General features: G+C 42.4%; 1 protein-coding gene across 8 annotated transcripts in view; it reads right to left on the bottom strand.

The window, feature by feature from the left end:
- Positions 1-1,223: 1,223 nt before the first annotated feature.
- FARP1 (FERM, ARH/RhoGEF and pleckstrin domain protein 1) overlaps positions 1,224-21,653 on the bottom strand; it is a 227,519-nt gene continuing 207,089 nt past the window's right edge. For 4 of the 8 annotated variants that reach the window (XM_082046994.1, XM_082046993.1, XM_082046992.1 and 1 more), the window contains exons 17-27: positions 20,519-20,600; positions 17,625-17,862; positions 15,299-15,429; positions 12,496-12,564; positions 10,444-10,533; positions 9,255-9,337; positions 8,803-8,915; positions 8,159-8,322; positions 5,689-5,796; positions 3,247-3,398; positions 1,224-2,154 (exon numbers count right to left, since the gene is read on the bottom strand). In XM_082046994.1, coding sequence (XP_081903120.1) covers positions 2,073-2,154; positions 3,247-3,398; positions 5,689-5,796; positions 8,159-8,322; positions 8,803-8,915; positions 9,255-9,337; positions 10,444-10,533; positions 12,496-12,564; positions 15,299-15,429; positions 17,625-17,862; positions 20,519-20,600 — 1,312 coding nt within the window. In that variant the 3' untranslated portion in view covers positions 1,224-2,072. Of the gene's footprint in view, positions 2,155-3,246; positions 3,399-5,688; positions 5,797-6,625; positions 6,763-8,158; positions 8,347-8,802; positions 8,916-9,254; positions 9,338-10,443; positions 10,534-12,495; positions 12,565-15,298; positions 15,430-17,624; positions 17,863-20,518; positions 20,601-21,653 lie in introns of all 8 variants that reach the window. The other 4 variants (XM_082046990.1, XM_082046989.1, XM_082046988.1 and 1 more) reach the window with 2 other exon arrangements.

Below are 21,653 nucleotides of genomic sequence, written 5' to 3' on the forward strand. Positions count from 1 at the left end.
AGTGTTACAGATAACAACTGTAAAGGAAAATGTAAGGACCTAGCACGTAAGGCTTGTCAGATATTATTTTACAGCTCAATAATAATGTTTCTGGGGGGATAACGTCTGCAGGCCTTTACTCCATAGCAACACCACGTGCTGTTGCATCCCCAGTTTTGTTTTCCCAAGCCTATAGGCAGCTGCTGCTGCGTTGTTGATTTGTGATGTGTTGTTTTCCCCTTCCCATCACTATAAAGATCGTTGTTCACATTCCTGTATACTGTAGTTCCTGTATATCATTGCTTCATGGAGGTTGTTGAACTCACTCATTTTGGCCCTGCAGGGAAAGGAAAAGCCAGTGGGACCTGCAACTTGTAAAGGTCTTCAGAGTCTTCTACCAGCTTTCAAGTTTGTCCTTCATTGTGTCATAACCGGACTGAGGAATTACTCTGAAATACTTGTTTCCCTTTGTTGGAGGGGGGTGCTCAGATGTGGCCATGGGGAATGCTGCTTGTCCCAGCGGTTAGGAGCCCATCCTATGCTTGGATGGAGATATCTATGTGTCTTTGAGGTAGGGGCAACAGAAAGAAAGCGTTACTGTCTTGAATATATATGTGATAGAATTGTGAGGTATTTTATTCCCTTTAGTTGTGAGCCAAGCTGTAAGCCATTTCATACATCGCACACAGGTAAGCCGTTAACAAAGTGAATAACACAAAGAAAAAGTAAGAGTTGAATTGTCCCAGCTTCACCTCCCAGATCTGTATTTGGGCCCCTCTACCTAGCGCTGTGTTTCCTCCACGGCCTGTAATGGAGATAAACATGCTTCCATCATCTTGAACTTCTGTTAATGGAAGCTTTATGTCACCCTCCTGATGAAGTGTTTCTTAAAACATCATAAGGAAAACCATCTAAGCATGGTAGACTTACTGCTGCCAACCTCCTGAGCGGGCCAACAGCTTACCCAAAATCCGGAGATACTGATGTTAAAGCCAGGCATGTGAAACGGGCATTTCTGCTGCTGCTCTCTGCATACTGAGCACTGGGGGGACAGACTGAAATTCCAACAGGAAACCGAAAGTCACACGAGGATGTGCAGCAGGCAGGATGGCAACTTGGGGCTGCAGCAGGACCCCCAGCTTAGAGCAATTCAGTTACCAGAACACTCTACAAACTAATCACAAAGAGCTGCCCTTCCCAGAGCGTACACGTTCACTTTCAAGTTTGTGAAACAAACAGCAGAATGTCACCACAGCCTTTAATTTCTTCTTGTACATACCATTCACAGTACATTGACAGCCCAAATAATATTGCACTGGATTATTTTAAAAATTTTTTCATCTTGCAAGTAGTATTCAACTTTTCAAAGCCAACAGATGAACAATTTGGTCAACTTGCACCAAGAAAATGGTTAGATAAGAATCCTATACTTTATTTATACCACATGGATTTGTAACCCCCAAAGGGAAATGGGAACGAGCTGTAAACTGGTTCCTTGTTAAAGACAGAAAATTAGTAATTCTTTGCTGATTAAATGTAGAAAGACTGGGGGAAAACAAATGAAATCTGAAAGTTAGCTCATTCCTGTTAGACTGCTTACTGTATATATAATTATATTCTATACTGTGGAAGTCCATCTACATTTAAAAATCCAGCAGTCTACAGATTATCATGGTAAAAAAAAATAAGATATTTTTATGAAAAGAGAAGAAATAGTGTTTGCCTCAGAGGAGAAAGTTTTCAGATTGTGAGGACATATATTCTTTTAGGTGCAATCTTTGAGGCAACAAAATGTCTTTTGGCATTTGGCACTCTAATAAGGACAATATTTTAATACTGGCACAAGCTAAAAACAGCACAGAATGACAAAATACAAGACATGAAACGCTCTGCAGCCACTGGGATGATGGTAAGCTACTTGGAACTTAAACAGTTTTGCTGAGGAATCGTGAAAGTTTCTGCAAAACCATACTTTTTTTTTTTTCTTTTACCAAATTGTAAATTTTCCTAAACTTGGAGGGAGAAAAGAGTTTCAAATGTCCTCTAGGAAATCAGCAGCTGCTGGACAATCGACACGGCGGCTTGTTCAGCCGTCAATAGGCGTGAGGCTCTTTGTGGCTCAGAGCTTGAGTGCGTGAGGCAGAGCTGGTGGCACTTCGGATCACTTCCATCCACCTGCCCGGAGAGACACAAACAGAGCGGTCAATTCCTGGAGAAAGGGCTCTCCAAAGACACAGTCTGTGCTACAAGTTGGACACAGTTCTAATTTTCAGTGCCTAGGGGAGCGTCTTGCTCTTTACTCCCAAGTCTACCTGAAGTGCAGATCCAAATGGCTGCCAAGTGCACATATGAAAGGAGGTTTAGAGAGGATAAACAGGGAAGCAGGACCCAAAATTAATTAACTTAGTAGCGGTTTTACTTATTCTGCAGACACTAAATCTCTTAATTTTTTTCCTTTCTTTTTTTCTGGATGGTCCAAGTGATGAGCAGTTGAGACCAACCACCCTTAATCCTAGAGTGAAAAAACATAATTTAGCTGCAGTTCCTACTTCTTTTTCCTAGAACTGAGAAGGGGCTTTTGTGTTTCTTTCTATTCTATTCATTTATTTAATCACCTCCTTCCCACCATTTGCCTCACTTATAGTTTTAGACTGACACGGCTAAAACTCAATAGCTTTTGTCAATAAGAGAGCACATTAAGTTTTTTGACATGTTAATGCTTCACCGAAAAGAGTGTAAAAGTTCCCAGTATGAACAACCTCAGACAACAATTTAGGAGTAGTACCTGTCTCCCACCTCTCCATTTATCTGAAATTCAGCGGGAGGTGTAAAAATTACACGCTGAAGTGGCAGAAATACACGGTAAGAACAGCCACTTCTGTGAAAAATCAGAATTTTATTCCAGATGTGTTTTTTCCAGCCAGTTGTACTAGAGGGAGCGAAGTTATTCTGCACAGCTATGGAAAAGTCCTGTGATCTGTTCCCTGCAGCTCCCCGTGCAGCCCGATCAATGTTGCCTGGGTAATTCCTGCACGTAACGCAGGGTTTGTAGTGATCGCTATCACAGCTACCGCATTATCAAAACCAACCACTTAGTTTTAGCATTAATCAGGTTTAAAATTTCATTTAAAATTGTAAAGGGTGCTTTCTCTAGTTGTGCTGAACTATGAGTGAATCGATTTACTATAAACTTCCCATCTACCAACCTTGTTTTGGTAAAAAATCCGTGAATTTCACAAAGTTCCCTCTCACAGAAGACTGACTTACCTTTCAAACGTGTATTCGCTTTCAGCCCTGAAGTAGTACACGTGGGATTTGAAATGTAGCTTGAACACATGATCTTTGTGAATGTTTTCAGATTCGGAAGGAATGGTAAGTGAATATCCCAGTAAAGGCAGGCTGGCTAAAGGATGATTGTCCTGAAAAGAAACGACGGAAAATGCTGTGAGATCACGTGCCCTTAAGTGCAGAGAGCACAGAAATCAATGGAAGACAGACACAAACGCTCATTTAAAGGTGATCATCGCGTTTCCACGTGTGCATGGAAAAATACCAGCTTTACACAATCACAATGAACTTAATTGTTTGGTAGTGTCAGCGTGCCCGTCTTTATGGATCCTTCTCATCAGGATCTGTCACAGGTTGATCCTGCCAGTATTTCCTCATAAGAAACCTGTCTGAAATCTTGCACTCCCACTACTTTCAAACTGATGAACATAAAGCTCCATCATCTGGCATCAGCAGAGCACTGTGTCCCTCCCAGGCTCGCAAACACCTGCACCTTCAGAAACGTCATGGCCACCCTGCAGCACTCCCTGCTTTAGTCCTTGTGCTTGGTCTGACATGTACAGACAAATAATTTCATTATCCTGCTTATGTGTAGAAGATCCTACAATTCATTATTCTTTTTTTTTTTTTTTTAGTGCAGAAACTCTATCGTTATGTATTTATTTCTATCGCAATGAAACAATGTAGTGACTGGAATTACTTTATGCTTACACCCTGTTCCAACACAGGGATTCAAAAGGCAAAATGCCCTATTTCTGCAGTGGGATGTTTGCTCAGATGGATGAATGTTCTCTCTAGTTTGATTTGAGTGCCAGTGATGGTAAACAAAGTGTCCTGGTTTTGTTAAAAACAAGTTTATCTTTTAGTGAATTTGCCTGTCAGCTGAAGCTTTCATATTAGCTGCATTTTCCTGGAGAACCAGACACATGTTTTGGTAAACAGAGCAATGGAATGCAAAGTTATTGATAAGCACGGATGGACATCTCGCGAGAGGGGCAACGAGAAACCGGTGACCAAGAAACTGACCAACTGTGTATAACATTCCATTCACGTGAATACTTCATATAAAAGTGGGAGATCACAAGAATCTCGTCCCTTTTTTCCCTTTTGCTTATGGCCGACATTAGGAGAGGACCTTGCCAGTCGTCCCTGCGAACTGAGGCCTAGTGAGAGACTGAATCCAGCTCCGGTTGGCTGCAGAGTCCAATCCAGGACTTTGGTGGCCAGCTCTGCAGTTGCTGAGACTTTCAAGATTGGTTTTGTATATTTTGTATTATTTTCTCTATTCTTATAGTAGCATTAGTAAAACATTGTTAATTTTTCCAACTCTCTTCTCTCTGTCCTTCTTTCCCTCCCGATCGCCTGTCCTGAGTGGGGAGGGGGGAGAGGGAGGGGCAAAAAAGAGGAAGTGGGGGGGGGGGGGGAGAAGGGGTTAACAATACATCTGCCAGGGTTTTACTGTCACCCCGCAATCTTAACCCTCGACACAAAGTTTCTAAGTCACTAATAAGTTTGTAATTGTAATAACCTCAGAATTTGTACAGGAGACAACTCTTAAGTTGTGCAAGAGTTTGTGAGCACCAGTGGCAGCTGTCGTACTCTGAGGGATGACATGCACTGTGCGGGAGGAAGGTTTTCTGGAAAGGAGCACACATTCTCCACTTGGCAAGTGAGCGGGTTGCAAACGGGCTCTGCTCCACATCCCAGCACTGGCAAAGGCTGTGTAGCCATGAGGGTGTATTACAAGGGGGGTGGTTAGTAGATCGAGAGAGGTCCTCCTTCCCCTCTACTCCGCCCTGGTGAGACCACATCTGGAATATTGTGTCCAGTTCTGGGCCCCTCATTTCCAGAAGGACAGGGAACTGCTGGAGAGAGTCCAGCGTAGGGCAACAAAGATGATTAAGGGAGTGGAGCATCTCCCTTACGAGGAAAGGCTGAGGGAGCTGGGGCTCTTTAGCTTGGAGAAGAGGAGAATGAGGGGTGACCTTATTAATGTTTATAAATATATAAAGGGTGAGTGCCATGAGGATGGAGCCAGGCTCTTCTCGGTGACAACCAATGATAGGACAAGGGGTAATGGGATCAAGCTGGAACACAAGAGGTTCCACTTAAATTTTCTCAGTAAGGGTGCCAGAGCACTGGAACAGGCTGCCCAGGGAGGTTGTGGAGTCTCCTTCTCTGGAGACATTCAAAACCCGCCTGGACATGTTCCTGTGCGACCTCACCTAGGCGTTCCTGCTCCAGCAGGGGGATTGGACTAGATGATCTTTTGAGGTCCCTTCCAATCCCAAACATACTGTGATACTGTGACCTGCGTCCCTCGCTAACAGCAGCCGTGCCCGATATCTCCTTCTCTCTTTGCCACCGCTTTGAGAAAACAAAAGGTTTTCTCCAGCCCCACACGCTCACGCGTTCTGTTACCTGGTGCGATTTGTAGAAGAACATACAGAAGTTGGTGAACACCACCCAAAGCTTCTGCCACCCGTTGCTGTTTTTGAATTTTCTGAGGAGATTTCCAGACAGCTGGTTCTGCAACAGATCAAAAGTAGCTAAATAAAACAGGGAAAGGTACCTGCAGCTTAATTATTGTCATAAAAGTCATCTGGTTGTATATGACCCTGTACGTGAAAATGTTTCGGTTGAATGGACATACTTCTGCATTTTTCTACAACTAAGTAGTACTTTATGTAACATATTTTTTGTTTGTAGCTGGGTACTTCTAACACTACACTGACTTTTTAAAATTGAGGCGGTTTTCAATAATATATTACCGAACATCAGTCTTGTTACCCTAGTCTGTCTTTGTTGTTTTTAAATGATACTTTGAGTAATGGAAACAGAAAATCTGACATGAATTTGTGATGTAAAGGAAAATTATGACACACTTTAGAACTGCAATTCGGGATTGAGCTCTCGGCACCCAGTGAGTTCACACGGTAACTTTTCAAAGATTTCAGAAGCAAGGCCTGTTAACCTTGTTCTTGGCTGCTCTTCACATAGTGAAGATGTAAAGTCCAGCATCATCGTGCCTTGCAAATGAAGGGGAGGTCTCAGCGAAGCATTAATTACTTCCCATTCCTTGTTGACTGTAAGGGCTCTCACCTGGATCCAAACAGCTGTTTACACCATTCTCTTTATATAATGCAGAAGCTAATAGCTTAATCTGTAAAGCTCAATACTCAAAGCCTGGTGGTCCTGATTTATCTGCTACAAATTAAGTATTCTTGAAAATGTTCTGTTTTCACCAGTCTTGGGCTATACATTAAAGCCTTTGCTTTAAATCATGCCATTTCTCTGATATCTGGACCGCAGCCTCCTTGCCCTAAGTTACAGGTGTAACTCCTTAATTTTCTGTTACCTCGTTACTCTGGAGGATATCATAAAAGGACAGGCTTTGCATTCGGTACCAGCAGACATATGAAATGGAAACAGGCCGCTGATCACTGATCAGTCCAGCAGGTAGGGAAGGACAGTCACTGACAGAGAGAGGATCGTCTACCACGAGAGAGACAGAAAGGAGGAGAGACACAAAGAAAATAAACGATAATGCTGAAGTGAGAGCCACCGACGGAATGACGTGAGCATGAGCGTAACCTGCCACACATGGAACAGCGGTGGGGCTGGAGGTGTTTTCACAGAACAATGTTATGTCTCCAGGGTGCGTTTGGTCGTCGCTGCTTTGTTTGCATTCATTTGAGGCACGAGAGGAACAAAAATAAGGAACAGTGAGCACTGATTTCAGACCAAAAGATTTGCCTACCTAAATGTTTTAATTGTTTGAATTAGTCACTGGTTTCAGTTTTATATCTATTTATAATAAGCCCTGTGCTTTAGGGAAAAACATGAGACCTTGTTCTGTGCTGAACTATTTCTCCCTTGCAGGTTATAAAGGGCAGAAAATCCACCTGCATGGGATTGAAATGAGGCAATGAGGCTCTACAGTCAGTGTTTTCCAGTACAGAATAATTTTCTTGCTCACATTTCAGCAACCAACTTGTTTTCTGCTTAAAACCAGAGGCGGTTACACGAACTACGAACAGGGCCTGTCCTTGCACTTCTCAGTTCTGCGTTGGTACCTCTTCTCTGCAGCAGCGGTGCCCTGATGGCCGAGGGTGCCTTGTGGGGGCAAGACAACTCAGCTCTAAGATTCCTTTTACCATTTTCTTTGAGCATAAATTTCCATTTGGTGAGGACTGGGATAAAGTACTTGGAGCTCCCTGTGGCCTCTCTTGGGTAAAGGAAGAACACCTAAGCAGGCTCAACACCTAAGCTTAGCACCTCATCCTAAAACCTACACTGAGCTATGAGTCTTTCATTTTAATCTTTGAAAAGTCAATGTCTGCATCTTGTTGTTGAGTACAGGATTAAAGAATGTGCATCAAACTGGCTTAGCTGTGATCAGGGCAGGAAAAAGGATCTTAATTTTGAGGTGGAAAATGCAAATAAAGAAAAAGCAGATGAGACTGAGCAATGAGACAAAGTTCCAGGAAAGATGGCTGGGTAAAGAAAGTAAGTTAGTAATACACAGAATTAAAACTCTGGCTGCAGCAGCTAAAGACAATGTCCTTTCAGCTCGAGCAACGACTTAATGCCTCTGTAACTGAAAGCACTAAGACGGTTTGGCCTGCTTTAAATTTTAAAGAGCATCAGCATCTTTTTGGACATGAAAATTACTGCTCTAACTGATTTTAAAACGATGCACTAAGGGAGCGGACATGTGTGTCTTGCCTGATGGTTTACGCCATCATTTAGAGTCAGTTAAACAGATGTGCTGGAAACCTCCTCAGCAGGAGACAAGGGAGCAGTTGCACTTATTAAGAAGGAGCAAAAAGGAAATTGTCATTCAAGAGCAAGTCTGGAGCTGCAGTTCAGATGGTTCTGAGGCAGATACCTCCACAGCAATACTAAAGTCGATCATTGAAACACTGGTATTTCTGTGCCAGCAGACGTGCACCGTAGTGTTGCCACGGTGGGGTGACTGACGTTCGAGTGAGGTGCGGGATGCACTGAGGTCGTCCTCAGATTCCTGGTCTACAGTAGTTTCATCAGGAGACTCTATGAAATGCAGGGAAAAAGCATCTTTCTTCCTCTATGCAACAACATATATAATTGGAAAAATTAAACAAATCAAGTCTGTCCACAATATTGTGAACTAATTTTAAAACACACTTCTAAAAATAATTTTGTGCAGATGTTAAGTATATATTTTTTTACATGTTTCTGCAAGTGTTAGAATCAAAGACTATGTGCTTTGTTGGTGCTCTTAATACCTTTCGAGAACAGGCACTGCCCAAATCTTTTTAAATAGTTCCTGGAATCGTTATTGCTTAAGTCACTTCTCTATTCAGTGACACTTTCTGCTAGAAAGTTCAACAAGAACATTAAAATGGCACATATATAAATATAATTTTATATAAATAAATTTCAAATGTATCAGTTTTACCTGTGGCCAGCATTTTTCACCACCTTGCTTAGAAGCAATCACTACTCATACTGACTAAAGCAAATAAAACCTTCTCTCGAGCATTTACTTACTATTGTCAGGTGGGCTGCTGGCCAGTAACTCTGGGCCAGGGCCACTGCTTTTCTCTGCCAGGTCTATCGCCATCTGAATGTCCTCAGTCCATTTGTCCATCTCAGCGCGGGTACTAAACAAAGAAAATTCAGGGCTTATTCACTTTCATACAGGCTGAAAGCAAACTCGAAGAAGTAGTCACAAGCCGAGCTTACTTTTAATTTAAAGAAATAAATTCAGGCATTAAATGCTGTGTTTTTTTTTTCCCTAGCAAGTTAGTTTTGGTTTTGACTCGCACAACTGCCACTCTGTTTTGTCCCATTCATTTTTTTAACTTTATACACCTTTAAAATTGTTTCGAGGGCAAATCCAAACAAAATGACACTTCTCTGCTTTTCTATTAATATCTATCCCACCGTGAAAGCTGCAGGGAAATACAGTTGACGTGTGTATGTTGTCTCCACTGAATTACCTGGCAGCAACAACGATGGACTGGTGTTGACCTCGTAGCGTCAGGCAATGGGGAACCCCCCATTCCTCTTCACTTTCTTCTATCTGAGAGAAAAAAGCCCAAATGTGGTCAGATTGCAGGAAGTACAGATTTCTTAGGGTGAAACAGTGAACTGAGCAAGCTCTTACCATTGGGGAAAAGAAAACTAAGAGAAATGTTAAAAAAACAACAATTTCAAGTTAGGTATTCAGGAAAAAAAATGGTGGCTTGCAAGCTGGAATAACAGCATGTTCATTCTGCAATAACCTCTTAAAACAAAAGCATGGCTTTGTCTGCTTTGGGTCAAAAATAAAGGAAAATAGTGATATTTTTATCAGAAGAGTGATTCATCACACAAAAGGATATGTCAAAGACTGGGAGTGCTCTGGACACTGCGGGATAACATGGTTCTGTTGTGAGCAAGTCCACGCCAAGTGGACATCAATAACGGAGTGGATTCCTAGGAAAACTAGATAAAACTTGAAGCCTCACAGGTGTTTAGAGAAATTCAGTGACTGTGGTACTGATTATCTAAGTCAGGAAAACAGTACAGAATAGCTGCACACCCTTGAGGAGTTCCAATGAAAATAACAGGGGAATGATGGCGTTTTGCAACTAGCAAAAATACTTTTGGCATCATATAGGAGGAGGTAACCAGGTGCTATTGGCTCGAATTGGCTATTTTTCAGAAGACTTGCAACAAAGGCTCCAAATGTCATATTGCTCCCAGTTTCCCACCACTTTTAAGGTACAGAGCTGAAAACATTGGGAATTTTTTTTTTTTAACAGAAATTAGGTAGTTGCTACTATTTACTTCCTTGAGCAGTGTGTCTATAAGCAACTGGTGATGATTTACTTGTAAGAATCACAGTTAATTTTATGGTTTTAAAACAATAAGGAACCTATGTCACTAGAAGCTTGCATTATGAGGAAGCTGTCCACCAAAATGCTTTTTTCCCCCAGAACTTTTGCTATATATAACCACCTTTGTGTAGAAGGCTGCAAGAACACATGCCAACCCCAACACAACCTCACCAGGCACTGCAGAATGTAACAACAACTTCTCTGAAGCTGCTGCTGCTTTCGACCCAGCAGAACTTAATCAAGCACTTAAAATGGGCTCATATCTGGCTACTTAAGCACAAATCCCTTAAGTTCTCACAATACTTACGGTCATGCCATACAGTGGAAGATGCCCGTGGACTTTAAACTGATTTGATGCTGTCAGGCCTCTACTGGTGTACAACAAAATATCGTTGAACTAAAAAGCAAGAATAAGCATTATTAGGATGATGTTGGCATGTATGTATGTAGAAAAAAACCCATCAGAATGGTAAATATGGGACAGCTAGCCAGTACTGACTACTTATACGGCAGTCCTGATGCATGAATCCAAAATACTGGTTTCCACAATATTCCAGTAGCTTGTACTAGCACCTGTTATTTTCCCTGCCTTCCTTCCCAACTAGTCTTGGGCACGTTCCCACAATTTTCCACTAGATATATTCTGATGCCTTTATGATCTCTGGCTCAGACCCAACAAGCCACAACAGCAGTGAAACCAAGGAGTATGTTTCCTGCCCTGCTGCACTTGGAAGCTTTGGAAGATAAGTGTGTTTCACTGTTATTTTCTTCTCATTTATGTGGAAAGATAAGCAAGGATGCCCCAGGGATGTGTGTCCAACCTAACTGCTACAAATCAAGTGGCTGCCTGTTACTCCCCATACCCAGAAGGAAACTGGGAGGCCTGTTGTAAGGATGATGGCTTTAGGTTAGAAATATCAAGGTGAAGAGACCAAGTATCTCAATTTGTAGAGCTTCCTGCGTGTAACAGCAGCTGTCAAAAGCACGTCAAATGAGCGACTGCATTTTGTTGCCATAATACAAATGGTGTATTTGCCCTGTGCCACCTGGGCCGAAGGATGTTTTTCTCAAACCAGACAGCTGAATCAAGAAAATCATATTCTGTGATGTGAAACACAGCTCTCACCACAGACATCTACAATCCAACAGCAGTAATTCACAAAGTTATGTGGATCCACCACTAGAGGGGGATTTAATTTTGCCAATGATTACACATGTATTTGGAGTCCCAGAATACTTACCCAGGATTTTTATCTCCAAAACGGGGCTTGAGACAGATCAAAGACTTCTCTTGAGACTGTCTTGAGAGTCTAGTCTCAACTTTAAAATGTTTCATATGGGTATAATATTGAGGTATCATATCATCTCAGAACAGGAACTGTGGTATGCAATAGAATAGGCACCATATTCACTAGGCTTCCTCTTTAGTACTTTTAAAGGCAGAGACTAATCCTACCCAGGTAGATTTAGTAGTTACATTATATCTTGGGCTCGTTTGAAAGATTAAACATCAAACATCCTGTAAAACTAGCACACCCACAAGCTTTTCTACACACCCGCTGGCTTCCAACTTTTCCATACAAGAAGCCAAGGAAGTACTAATATTTTCCTGCCATGCTGTACTGACTCCTTAACGTTCTGCATATAGCAGGGGACTATAAAATCTGTGGGCTCTGCTGGGCACCCCAGTGCCCCAGCACCAAGGGCTGAGCAGCAGCAGGATGGGGACCTGGCAGTAACTCAGCAAGAGAAGAGAGGAGGAACCATCTCGTCGGCTCTTGTGGATCAGAGATTGAGTGAGATCACCACAGGCTGCTAATGCTGCGAGTGATGGCGGGAGGAGACAACCTCGCCCAGTGCAAGGGCTCCAAAAAGCATCTCTCAGTAAAGGCAGATCTGCCAACATGCTGGGCCCTTGTGGGCTGAAACTGGATGGTTTGTGGAGAAACTTGGTTCTGTAACATGTCCTGAGAGTATGATGTGGATTATCGTTCATATCACCAGGAGCTACTATTTATCTTCTTCTCTGAACGTGATGACTAACCCTGCTGCTGCAGTTCATTCTATAATGACTGTTTTTATTTAAGACAATGTGCTAGAAGTTATTTTTTTATTGTGATATTCACAGTGTTATAAAAAAATAAATAGTTCTATCTTTGTAAGAAGCAGTTACAACGAGAATATTGAGTTTGGACAGAACACAAGTTCTTAACAACCACCTACATAGGTGATGTATTTTGTTAACTTAAATAACGCTGTTTAAAAATACTTACTGTAATTCACAATTTGCGTCTAACAGTTTGCCTAATAGCTCCCTATAGTTACATTTCATTATAAAAAACCCTGTCTTCTTGCTTACCAGGAAGAACATGCGCTGTTGTAAACCTTTTCCAGACAACTTACTGAGACTGCCCAGTCTGATGAACTCCTGTGGGAAAGAAATACAAAACAAATATGTATCTTCTGCAAAAATGATGACCATTTTTTATTATTCAAACATAAACATGACTACTTGGTCATAGGACTGACCTGACTATCAGTCACCAAGACTTTATTTTCGTTATTAAATAAATTACCCTATAAATAAGATTTTTATCATATTTCCAATCATAACTGCCTTTAGGAAAAGCTCCTTAATAGTGTTTGATTCATGTTAAGAAAATTTAACTAAGCACAATTTTCTTTACCTAACACTGATTCCTTCAGACAGCTCTCTCTTTCATCAGTTTTGAATAAGTATTTTTCATGTTACAAATGACGTAAAAACTAACAATAAGTTGGCCTGTATGTTACTGGTTAGCTGCTGGTAAACTTCTGTTTTGTGCATGGCATAAACAGCTCTTCACTGAGATCTAAAATCAGTTACACAAATCAACATTGCCATCAGCAGCAGAAAAAGAAGGAAATTTGTCTGGCAGTGTGAGTTATCCTAGTACCATCTGTGTCATATAATGCAGTGCTTTAATTCAGATCAAACTCTTTAAGGATGTTTAGGGATGGAATTACAGGAAAAGTAGCACATCTGAAACTTTCCAAATGCAGGATTTCCCGGGCTTTGTGCGAACTATACTGTAACTCACCCTCCCACTTATCTGAAACCCATGAAAATATCATTTTTTCAGTCACTCCTTCCAGCTTCTCCCAAGAGGTTTATATTTATTTATTACCATCTTTCAAAGGTCATTCTACTCATAATTGAACATGTAAAAGGCATATAAAGCATCAGAATCACCTGCAGCTTAGCAATAAACTCACTGTCAAAGATTAATCTGTTCAGAGAGACACTCCGGTCGCCTTAGAGTTGCTGTGGTGTGTCCAGTGCCCCCACCCGCACTGCGTAAGGGCTATGGGCTGGAAACAGCAGCTAGAGGTGGTTATCCCTGCACCACAGTAACCTCGTGTTACCTGAGAGGCCACTGGAAGCTGTTGTTGGTCACCAAAGAATATTAATTGTAATTACTATTTATACCAGTCACTAGCAGGCTCAGCACCAACAGGGCAAGTGCTGTGCGAACACACACACTGAAGGCTGCAGGTCACTGCAATCTGCAAGCGCGACCGACGACAGCGTGTTTCAGTGTCCCATGTAGGAACCAGCTTGGTGTCAGCGGAGGCCCCAGACTGGAGCGACGTGAAGAGGATGGTCACCTAAAGTCGCCTTTAGGACAGCTAAAGCCTAACATGAGGCTTCTCCTCTGAGACATGAAGTTCAGCCACCTTTGGGTAAGTCCCAACACGGGTGACAGTGGCATTTGCCTCCCAGCCCAGCCTGCGCTGGCACAGGGACTTCAGATGGAGCTAGAAGAGCGGCCAAAGGGCTGGAGAGCTGCAACACCTTGGATGTGCCAGAGTACGGTGGCCAATGCTTTTTGCCTTGGCAGGCAAACAACCTCTGCGCCTCATCTGCCTTTGTCTTGAACTTCCTAGGAGAGGAAGACTGCTCTGACTTTAAATAGAAGAGGGTAGCAGGGACAACCAATCACAGGATTTAATGTCATGGAATAGAGAGATGCACAGGCTGTGAAATGTTCTGTGGGACTTGCCAAGGAACCAAATGGTCTGGGGGTCACTGGAAGGAACCACGAGCTGTGGTGGCCCCTTGGGAGACAGGGAAGAGGCAAAGTAAGGGAGCTGGGAACAGCCACAAAGCAAGAAATAACACATGCCTGGTGCTGCCTTCCCGACATCAACTCCAAAACCCTTCTTCTAATGTTTGAATCCTCCCCCATTCTGCGGGAGCGCATCAGGGCTGTGTGGCAAGTTCGAGCGCTGCCGTGTTTGCAGCCCGATGTAAAACTCATCTTTTTTTCCAAACTGTTTCCCAGAAATGCATAAGGGATGAGAACAATCTAGTGATGCATCTTCCCCAGCATTTCAGTTGCCGCAAGTGGTGTTTGTACATATTACACACAAGAGTCAGGGGAGTGGGGACAAAATTACTTCAACAATAGACAACTCCTACGTTTGCACACAGAGATATGTGCACACAGAAAAGCAAAAGAAGCCACAAATACTACACTGAGGCTTTGAAATAAGCCTCCGTTTTGGCTTTTTTTTTAAAAATGACAAGTAAGAAAGAGATGTTGGCATTTTTATAACACAATTAAAAGTGTTTACTTTAGGCAACGCTATGTCAAAAATTATTGCCTAACATTAGATGCAGACTAAAGAGACTCCTTGTCCCCAGGGCCACGAGTTTCAAAGCCAGGCATCGTGAAAGGGCTGAGGGATTTCCAGCATAAATGTCTTTCTTTCCTTTAATCTGCTATGCTCTAGCATCGAGGGTTGGGAAAAAAAATTAAGGGCAGCAAGAAATGAGGAAATGTGCACCTGCTCAAGCTCTGAACACTGTGATAAATATTACATTTTTACTGCCTCTGTTGTAAAACATGTTTGGAATTGCCCACAACCATCCAAATCTACACATAAGATAAACCTAATAAAAATCAGTAAATAAGGTAATAAAGATGATTGCTTCTTCCCACTTTGAAGGCTGCTGTTTTCTATGATATTATTATATTTACATTTCATGAGTTTTTGGTGAGAGAAAAAGGTGCGTATGAGGAAAAGCAACGCCACAGCTACTCCTAAGAAACAGGTTTCTAAAACATACCTCATGCTTTGAAATTATATCAGGTGTTGATCACAACTCTGCTACTTACCCTTCCTGGGATCACCAGATTGTCTATGCCTATCAAGTCTTTCTTGAGTTCATGAAGCTTCTGGAAGTTCTCCATCTTTATCATATTGCCATGGAGCTGAGCCACCATCTCAGAAATCTCAGCCAAAGCAGCTAGATGGACAAAACCATAAATTGCTTTATTAAAAACTTACAAGAATGTTCAAAAAAGAACTTTTGTCTTGGGGCTTTTGTCTGCAGCCCCAAGCTCAAGCTTTGTTTTACTATTTTCCCTCAACTAGTTACCCTCAACTACTTTGAGTTACCCTTTTCCCTCACAGTGTAAACCCACACAGACAGACTGAAAACTGCACAAACTCTGGACTTTGTTTTATTGAGGATGGAGCATTGTAATGAAGAGAGAGTCTATTTCCTCAGCCAAGTGTTTGCTCCATTTTAGCCACAGAAACCTTGTAGGAATAGCTGAGTCAATTCAGAGAACCAACGCATGAATTCTCCTAAAGGACTTCATTTCCTGCATCTCCAATTAATCTAGGAATCTTATCTATGCTTGAGAAAAAATGCAATTTTTCCACAGTCTGCAACACACATATTTGAAACACCAGGAAACGGCAGTGTCATTTACTGTACTATCTTGGATGGTAAAACCGCTAACCTTGGGGTTTGTTCTCAGTCCCAGCAATGAGAACACCTGGAAGGGCTGCATGTCACCAAGTCCCACTACTGCTCTACTTCATTCTCTCCCAAGACACTATGGACAACGAGTGACCTAACACCTGGGAGTGATTTTCCTAAGTGAAATCTCCATTGTCAAAGGGGATTTCGCTGTGTGAAGGATCAGGTGGAACACAAAAGGAAGATGGCACTAGGAAGTCCCACTCTGCAGCAGCAGAAGCCAAATCAAGTGCAGGCTGCTGCCGATCTGCTTCCCGTGTCTTGTCTTTTTGCTGTGCTAACAACGCAGTGAGTCACCTCAGGGAACCTGGCTGAAAATCACTTCCCCATTTGGTCTTTTCTGGGGTACCAGCTCATGGACTGGCTCCCTGTGCCATCAGGTATGTGAGCATCAACCTTGATGCACCTGAATGGATGGGCAGTCTCTGAATGGGCCAAACACACCGTTTGACTGACTTTAGTGCTGGGCTTCACAGGCATATCTCATGTTGGTTTTGCTTCCTTTGTGCTCTGACCTTTAACAAAAATCTGCAAACACCTTAGTAAGAGACTGATTCCAGAGTGACAGTGACCCTGAGTCAAACTATCTTTCTCATGCTCTCTTATTTTCACCCCTGAATCCATTTCAAAAGTGGAGCAGGAGCCAAACCTGCACCCTCTGGGGAGGTGGGAATGGACACATCATCCTCATTATCTAGCCTTGGCTAGAAGAAACGATGGTGCTACTTGCTGCATTCCTTGAGATCATTCAGGCAGCAGCTGCATTTAGGCAAACACCGGTGTCACGTAGCACTTCAGTGCCACAGACCTACAAGCCAAATCACCTCCACATTTTGTGCACTGTCTGCTGTGGGTCTCATCACATGGCATCTAAAGGGACTTAGGCATCTAACTCAGCCTAACTTAGAGCCGGAAGCAGTCATGCCAGGCATTGCTCCTTCCCCAAATCCTCCCATGTATCTGCACCGAGTGCTAGCTGTACAGATAACATAGTTATCTTTAATGTAGACAGCTAACAATGGGGGTGGGGATGGGGGCAAGAAAGGAGGAAAACAAATCATCCAAAATCATTGATCCTTGAGGTCCCTTTCCAACCTGGTATTCTATGGTTCTGTGATTAAAAACTAGCAGGCAGACTACAGGAGGAAAACTTCACATTTGGAAAAAAAAACACAGTGGCAGCTTTGAGTTCCTAAAACAAATCATGGAAACAGTAAAAGGGCAAACTGTATGTCTGGAAAAAAGGCAAATAGCACTTAAAAGACATAATAACAGCAGCCACGGTGGGTCAGACCAAGGGCTCACCTGGGCCAGTATCCTGTGTTCCTAGCACATCTCTAGGGAAAGCTACGTGCAAGACAAGCACATATGGTACCCCATGCTTACTCTCAACCTCCCATCTGTTTTCAGTTCAAGTGACTTCCTGAACTGCATGTCATCTCTGTGTGTTTAATAACCCCCAGCAGATTTCTCTTCCAAGTCTTTGTACAGACTGTGGCATAATGTGTATGTATACAAGAGCAACCTTAATCCTACCATGTCTGGTCTTCTGAGCACTTGATTTTGCAACTCAGGTCTCTTTCAACGTAGGCTTAATAAGAAGAATTGTTGGTACAGCCATGCACGTCTAACAGATTTGGATGCCAGGAACTTGTGTCTTTTCTCCCACTTACCTCTTGAATCCCTGAAGTTCGTGTGGCTTGGTGGGTAGTGTTTGCAAAGCCTCTCCATTATCTGCTTGTAGTGCATAAGCCTGTGTAAAGGTCTGAGAAGGAAGGTGTTGAGAGGCAGGTAGCAGACTTTTTGTAGCTCAAAATCCCTGCAAAAGGTCTCCAGCTTGCGAGAGTTCTTGATCGCGTTCTCCAACTCAATTAAAATCTCATTGTGCTTCCACAGGTGAACTGTCAGTTGCTTATAGGCACAAAGAAAGACAAAGTATGTGGCAGAGCTATTAGCAATCATTGTGAGACATGACTCAGCCCAAACCTATTCCAATTAAAAAATCCACCTAGCACAGCAGTTGGGACTTTGGAAACAAAATTGCTGTACAACACAATGGTTCTGATATTCACTTGATGAGAAGCGGCATTACTCATCTGAAGTACACACCCCCACCCCTCTGCATTCCCTGTAAAACAAAAGCACATGAGTAAACAAAACTAAGTCTGATATCAGTGAGACATCCAAAGGCCAGGAGACGACATGAACACAGCCCATGCAAGTAGGTGCAATGGGGAGAGAGAGAGAAAATGTGAATGCAGAGCTAGGAAACAAAATGGAATTTTCTAAGAGGATGAAGGGATTTAGTTGCCCCAGTTCCCTTAGTGCTTTTGGGGAACTGAAATGCAGGCAAATGGATTTCCAGCTTCTGCTCCCCTATTATTAATGAGAAGTTGCATCTCCCGGGAGTCCAAACAAACACAAAAACAGAGGAGTTGTCCGACAGAAATGGGTGTGTGAGAGTTCTTCATCCTTGGGTTACGTCCTCTTCTCCTTAATGCAGTCTGGTCCCACTGGCAGCAGGGGAGTTACGTACCAGCAAGTGAATGAGGTTTGAGAGAAACATGTAACCTCATTCAGGTCTCAGTACCACACACATTCATGACTCCCATTTAAAACAATTCAGCAGTAATTTTTTGAACAGTTAACACATTCATCTGTGTTTTGCAAACGTAAACTAGTTCTTCAGGATGCACAGAGCTTCTTGGAGCAGAAAAAAAAAGCCTCCCAGTACCTGGCAGAATATTAACCAGCAACAAAAAGAAATTGAACGCATATGTTAAATGGACTTGAGGAAACAGTCTGTCCTATTCTAAAGCTCATGCTTTTTGAAACATTTCCAATCAACTGCTGCTCTCCTGTGATTTGTGACATCCTTACCAGAAACATGCCTTCCCTACAGCCAAGCAGCTTCCTCCATATACTGCATGTTCATTTTACAAGCCTGTAACTCCAGCAAAGACACGGCAGACCCTCTGGACTGCTACAAAAGTTGCCCATTAATTACCTGCTCTTAACTTCCTTCCTATGTTAATTAAACAAGGAGTGTCTGTTTTCAGGTCTTTTAATCAGGTCTCATGATAAATATGTGGAGTTTCTACTAACTCCATTGTTTCCTGTGCAGTTGAGTCAAACTGTGTTTTTCCTCTTTCCTCCATGTATCTGTGCTTATTAGTGGTGGTAGTTCTCAAAAATCATCTAACACAAAAGGGAGAATGGTGAAGGCAAATGCACACCAAAAGGCCTAAGTTAGTGAGGACTGCATGCTGCTATTAAGCTAGTGCCACAGAAGGACGTGCAGACAGTGAAGGACAGACAATTTAATGTTGCAAGGTACCAAGAGCAAAAGCAGACTCTGTTAGAAGTTGAGATTGCCCAAACTGTTAGTGAAAAGGTGTGTAATTCTCGAGAGCAAGGATGGAGGTAGAAAACTCCCCCCGACTTCCTTCCAATGCCTCTGAATTGTGTCTTGAGGGGAAAAGGCAGTTCCTGCTCAGTACGCTGTAGAAAGGGTAAGGTCGCCTTACTGGTGGCAGAGCTGACTGTGCTGGGGACTGTGAATCAAGATTTCTGCGTTCTCTTTTTCTGATTCGCTGTATAATCACTTGCACATCACTTAACCTCTCTCCATCCCTCTCTGTCCTTCTGAAAGATAAGCCTAGTACTGACTAATGTCCTAGGAGAGCTGTAAAGATTAAACTGCCCTTTCCTCCTCCAGCCAAGGACTCAAGGCCGCTGCATTTACTAACTGTAGAAAGCCCAAGTGGTAATCACCAAAGAAAGATTTATGATGGTTTCGAAAGCACCTGGAGATCCACCTGTGAAAGGTGCAGTGCCGTGTTTTGCTACACACTGAACTGGAGACACAGACACATTAATAAGGTGAGCTGTGTGTTATCTATCCATACTGTAAAAGTCTGTAGGGTTTTCACAGGCTCCTGTGTTGCCTTCCACGCTCTTTGTTCAGTAACACGGAGCATCAAAAATACTACTCTGGCCAGACTAACAATAGATGCAAAGTCTGCTGAACATTACACCTAGATTTATACTTCATACATGTATCTTTGCTGTTAACTTTAAAGGGATCAAAGGCAATTATTCGCATTTCTCCAAAAGCCTTTAATCTAACTTGGAATCATAGTGCACAGATGTTAAGTTTCCCAAATCAAATCAGTATCCAGGTTATGGTTGCTACTCCTGCAATATCTTAACACTTATATTTGCATGTACAAGTAGACACACTCAGTGTTTGAACAGTCTCTTCAACCATACAAATTGTGATAATATTTGAAAAAAAAAAAAAAAAGGAACAGGAAATGTTCCTGTGTGCTGTTCCTACATTTGGAGAGGGGATTGAGGAAAGGGGCTTGGACAATTTAAAATCAGCTAGCAATTCTGAAATCTCAGGTCTCACCAAACACTTGATGCTTCATCAAATGCAACTTTTACAGCGTAAGCTTTGATTACAGTTGGCAAAATCCAGCACAAGAGGCAACATCATATGAAAAGGAAAAGCACAGTAATTCTAATCCATGTCAAAGCTTAATAGTTAGAGGATCATTCCTACCTTCATACCCTGAATGTTCTTTAGCATAACATCTCCGATTCTTTGGTAATCTCCTTTAATGTGAGCATTAGAGCGGCCTTCCCTGTTAGCAACAGAAATATCACACACTTCAGTCATGCAATAAAATCACATAATCACTTACAAGTACAGAAAAGAACTCAATAGCTCATCTATTGTAAAATCCTGACCCCCATGCTTCTTCGCTAGAAGAATCTTCCTGTGATGGACACGTAATTCCCAGCTATGGTACAACCTTCACCCAGCCCGGGTTGCACTCCTGACAACAGAGAGGGCAGGCTTTTAACAGAAGGATTAGACTTTTAAAGAGAATTGCTAGCATTTTTAAACACACCAGAGAAGGCTGGAAATGGCCTGAGAAAAAGGAAGACATCAAAATCCCATGACAATATGTGGGCTTAGAGCAGAAGGACAATTCTGTTCAGAAACAAGGATTGTACCCCACCACAGGACCCAACATCGTTCCTCCCCTGAAAAGCTTTCTGCTTGTGCAAGGGACAGTGGGACATAAAAAAAAATCCATCCAGCATCTGGGTTTGACTCATAAATGCTACATACTGGCAGGGAACTTACTTTCAGTGTGTCACTTTTGGTATTAAAAATGCAAACTGCTCCTTCCCACCCAGCCAGCTGCACTTGGGTGGGTGCTTCATTTGAGAGAAACCCAACTCTTGATGAAAAAGATCTTCCTGCTTTCTAAATCCATGTGCAAGACAAGCAGGGATACCACAGTCTGGCTGAATCCAATCACATCTTTTAGAAAACACAGGAGGAAAAACCCTTAAGAGAAGAACCTAAACTGTTACAGATCTGTTCCAACCAAGGTAGGTTTTAAAAAGAAAATCACCAGGGGGCATGTGGGGAGAAGCACTGTCCCCCTCCCCTTTGCAGCTTCTAATACTGCATCCAAATTTCCTGCAGTGTGGCTTTTTATGTGCTGTCCTCAATTTTTAAAATTCAGCTCAATTCCCACATCTGAGTATTGGGAGACAGATCCAGTCCTGGTGTGAGCAACCTGCAATTCAGCCAAAGAAATGCACCACCTTGGAAGAGGACAGAAATACAATCCAACTATAAATGAATTCAAGGATAACAAGACCTCTGTTTTGTGTTACCA

Source organism: Streptopelia decaocto (assembly GCF_964273445.1).
Source record: "Streptopelia decaocto genome assembly, chromosome: 1".
Lineage (NCBI taxonomy): Eukaryota > Metazoa > Chordata > Aves > Columbiformes > Columbidae > Streptopelia > Streptopelia decaocto.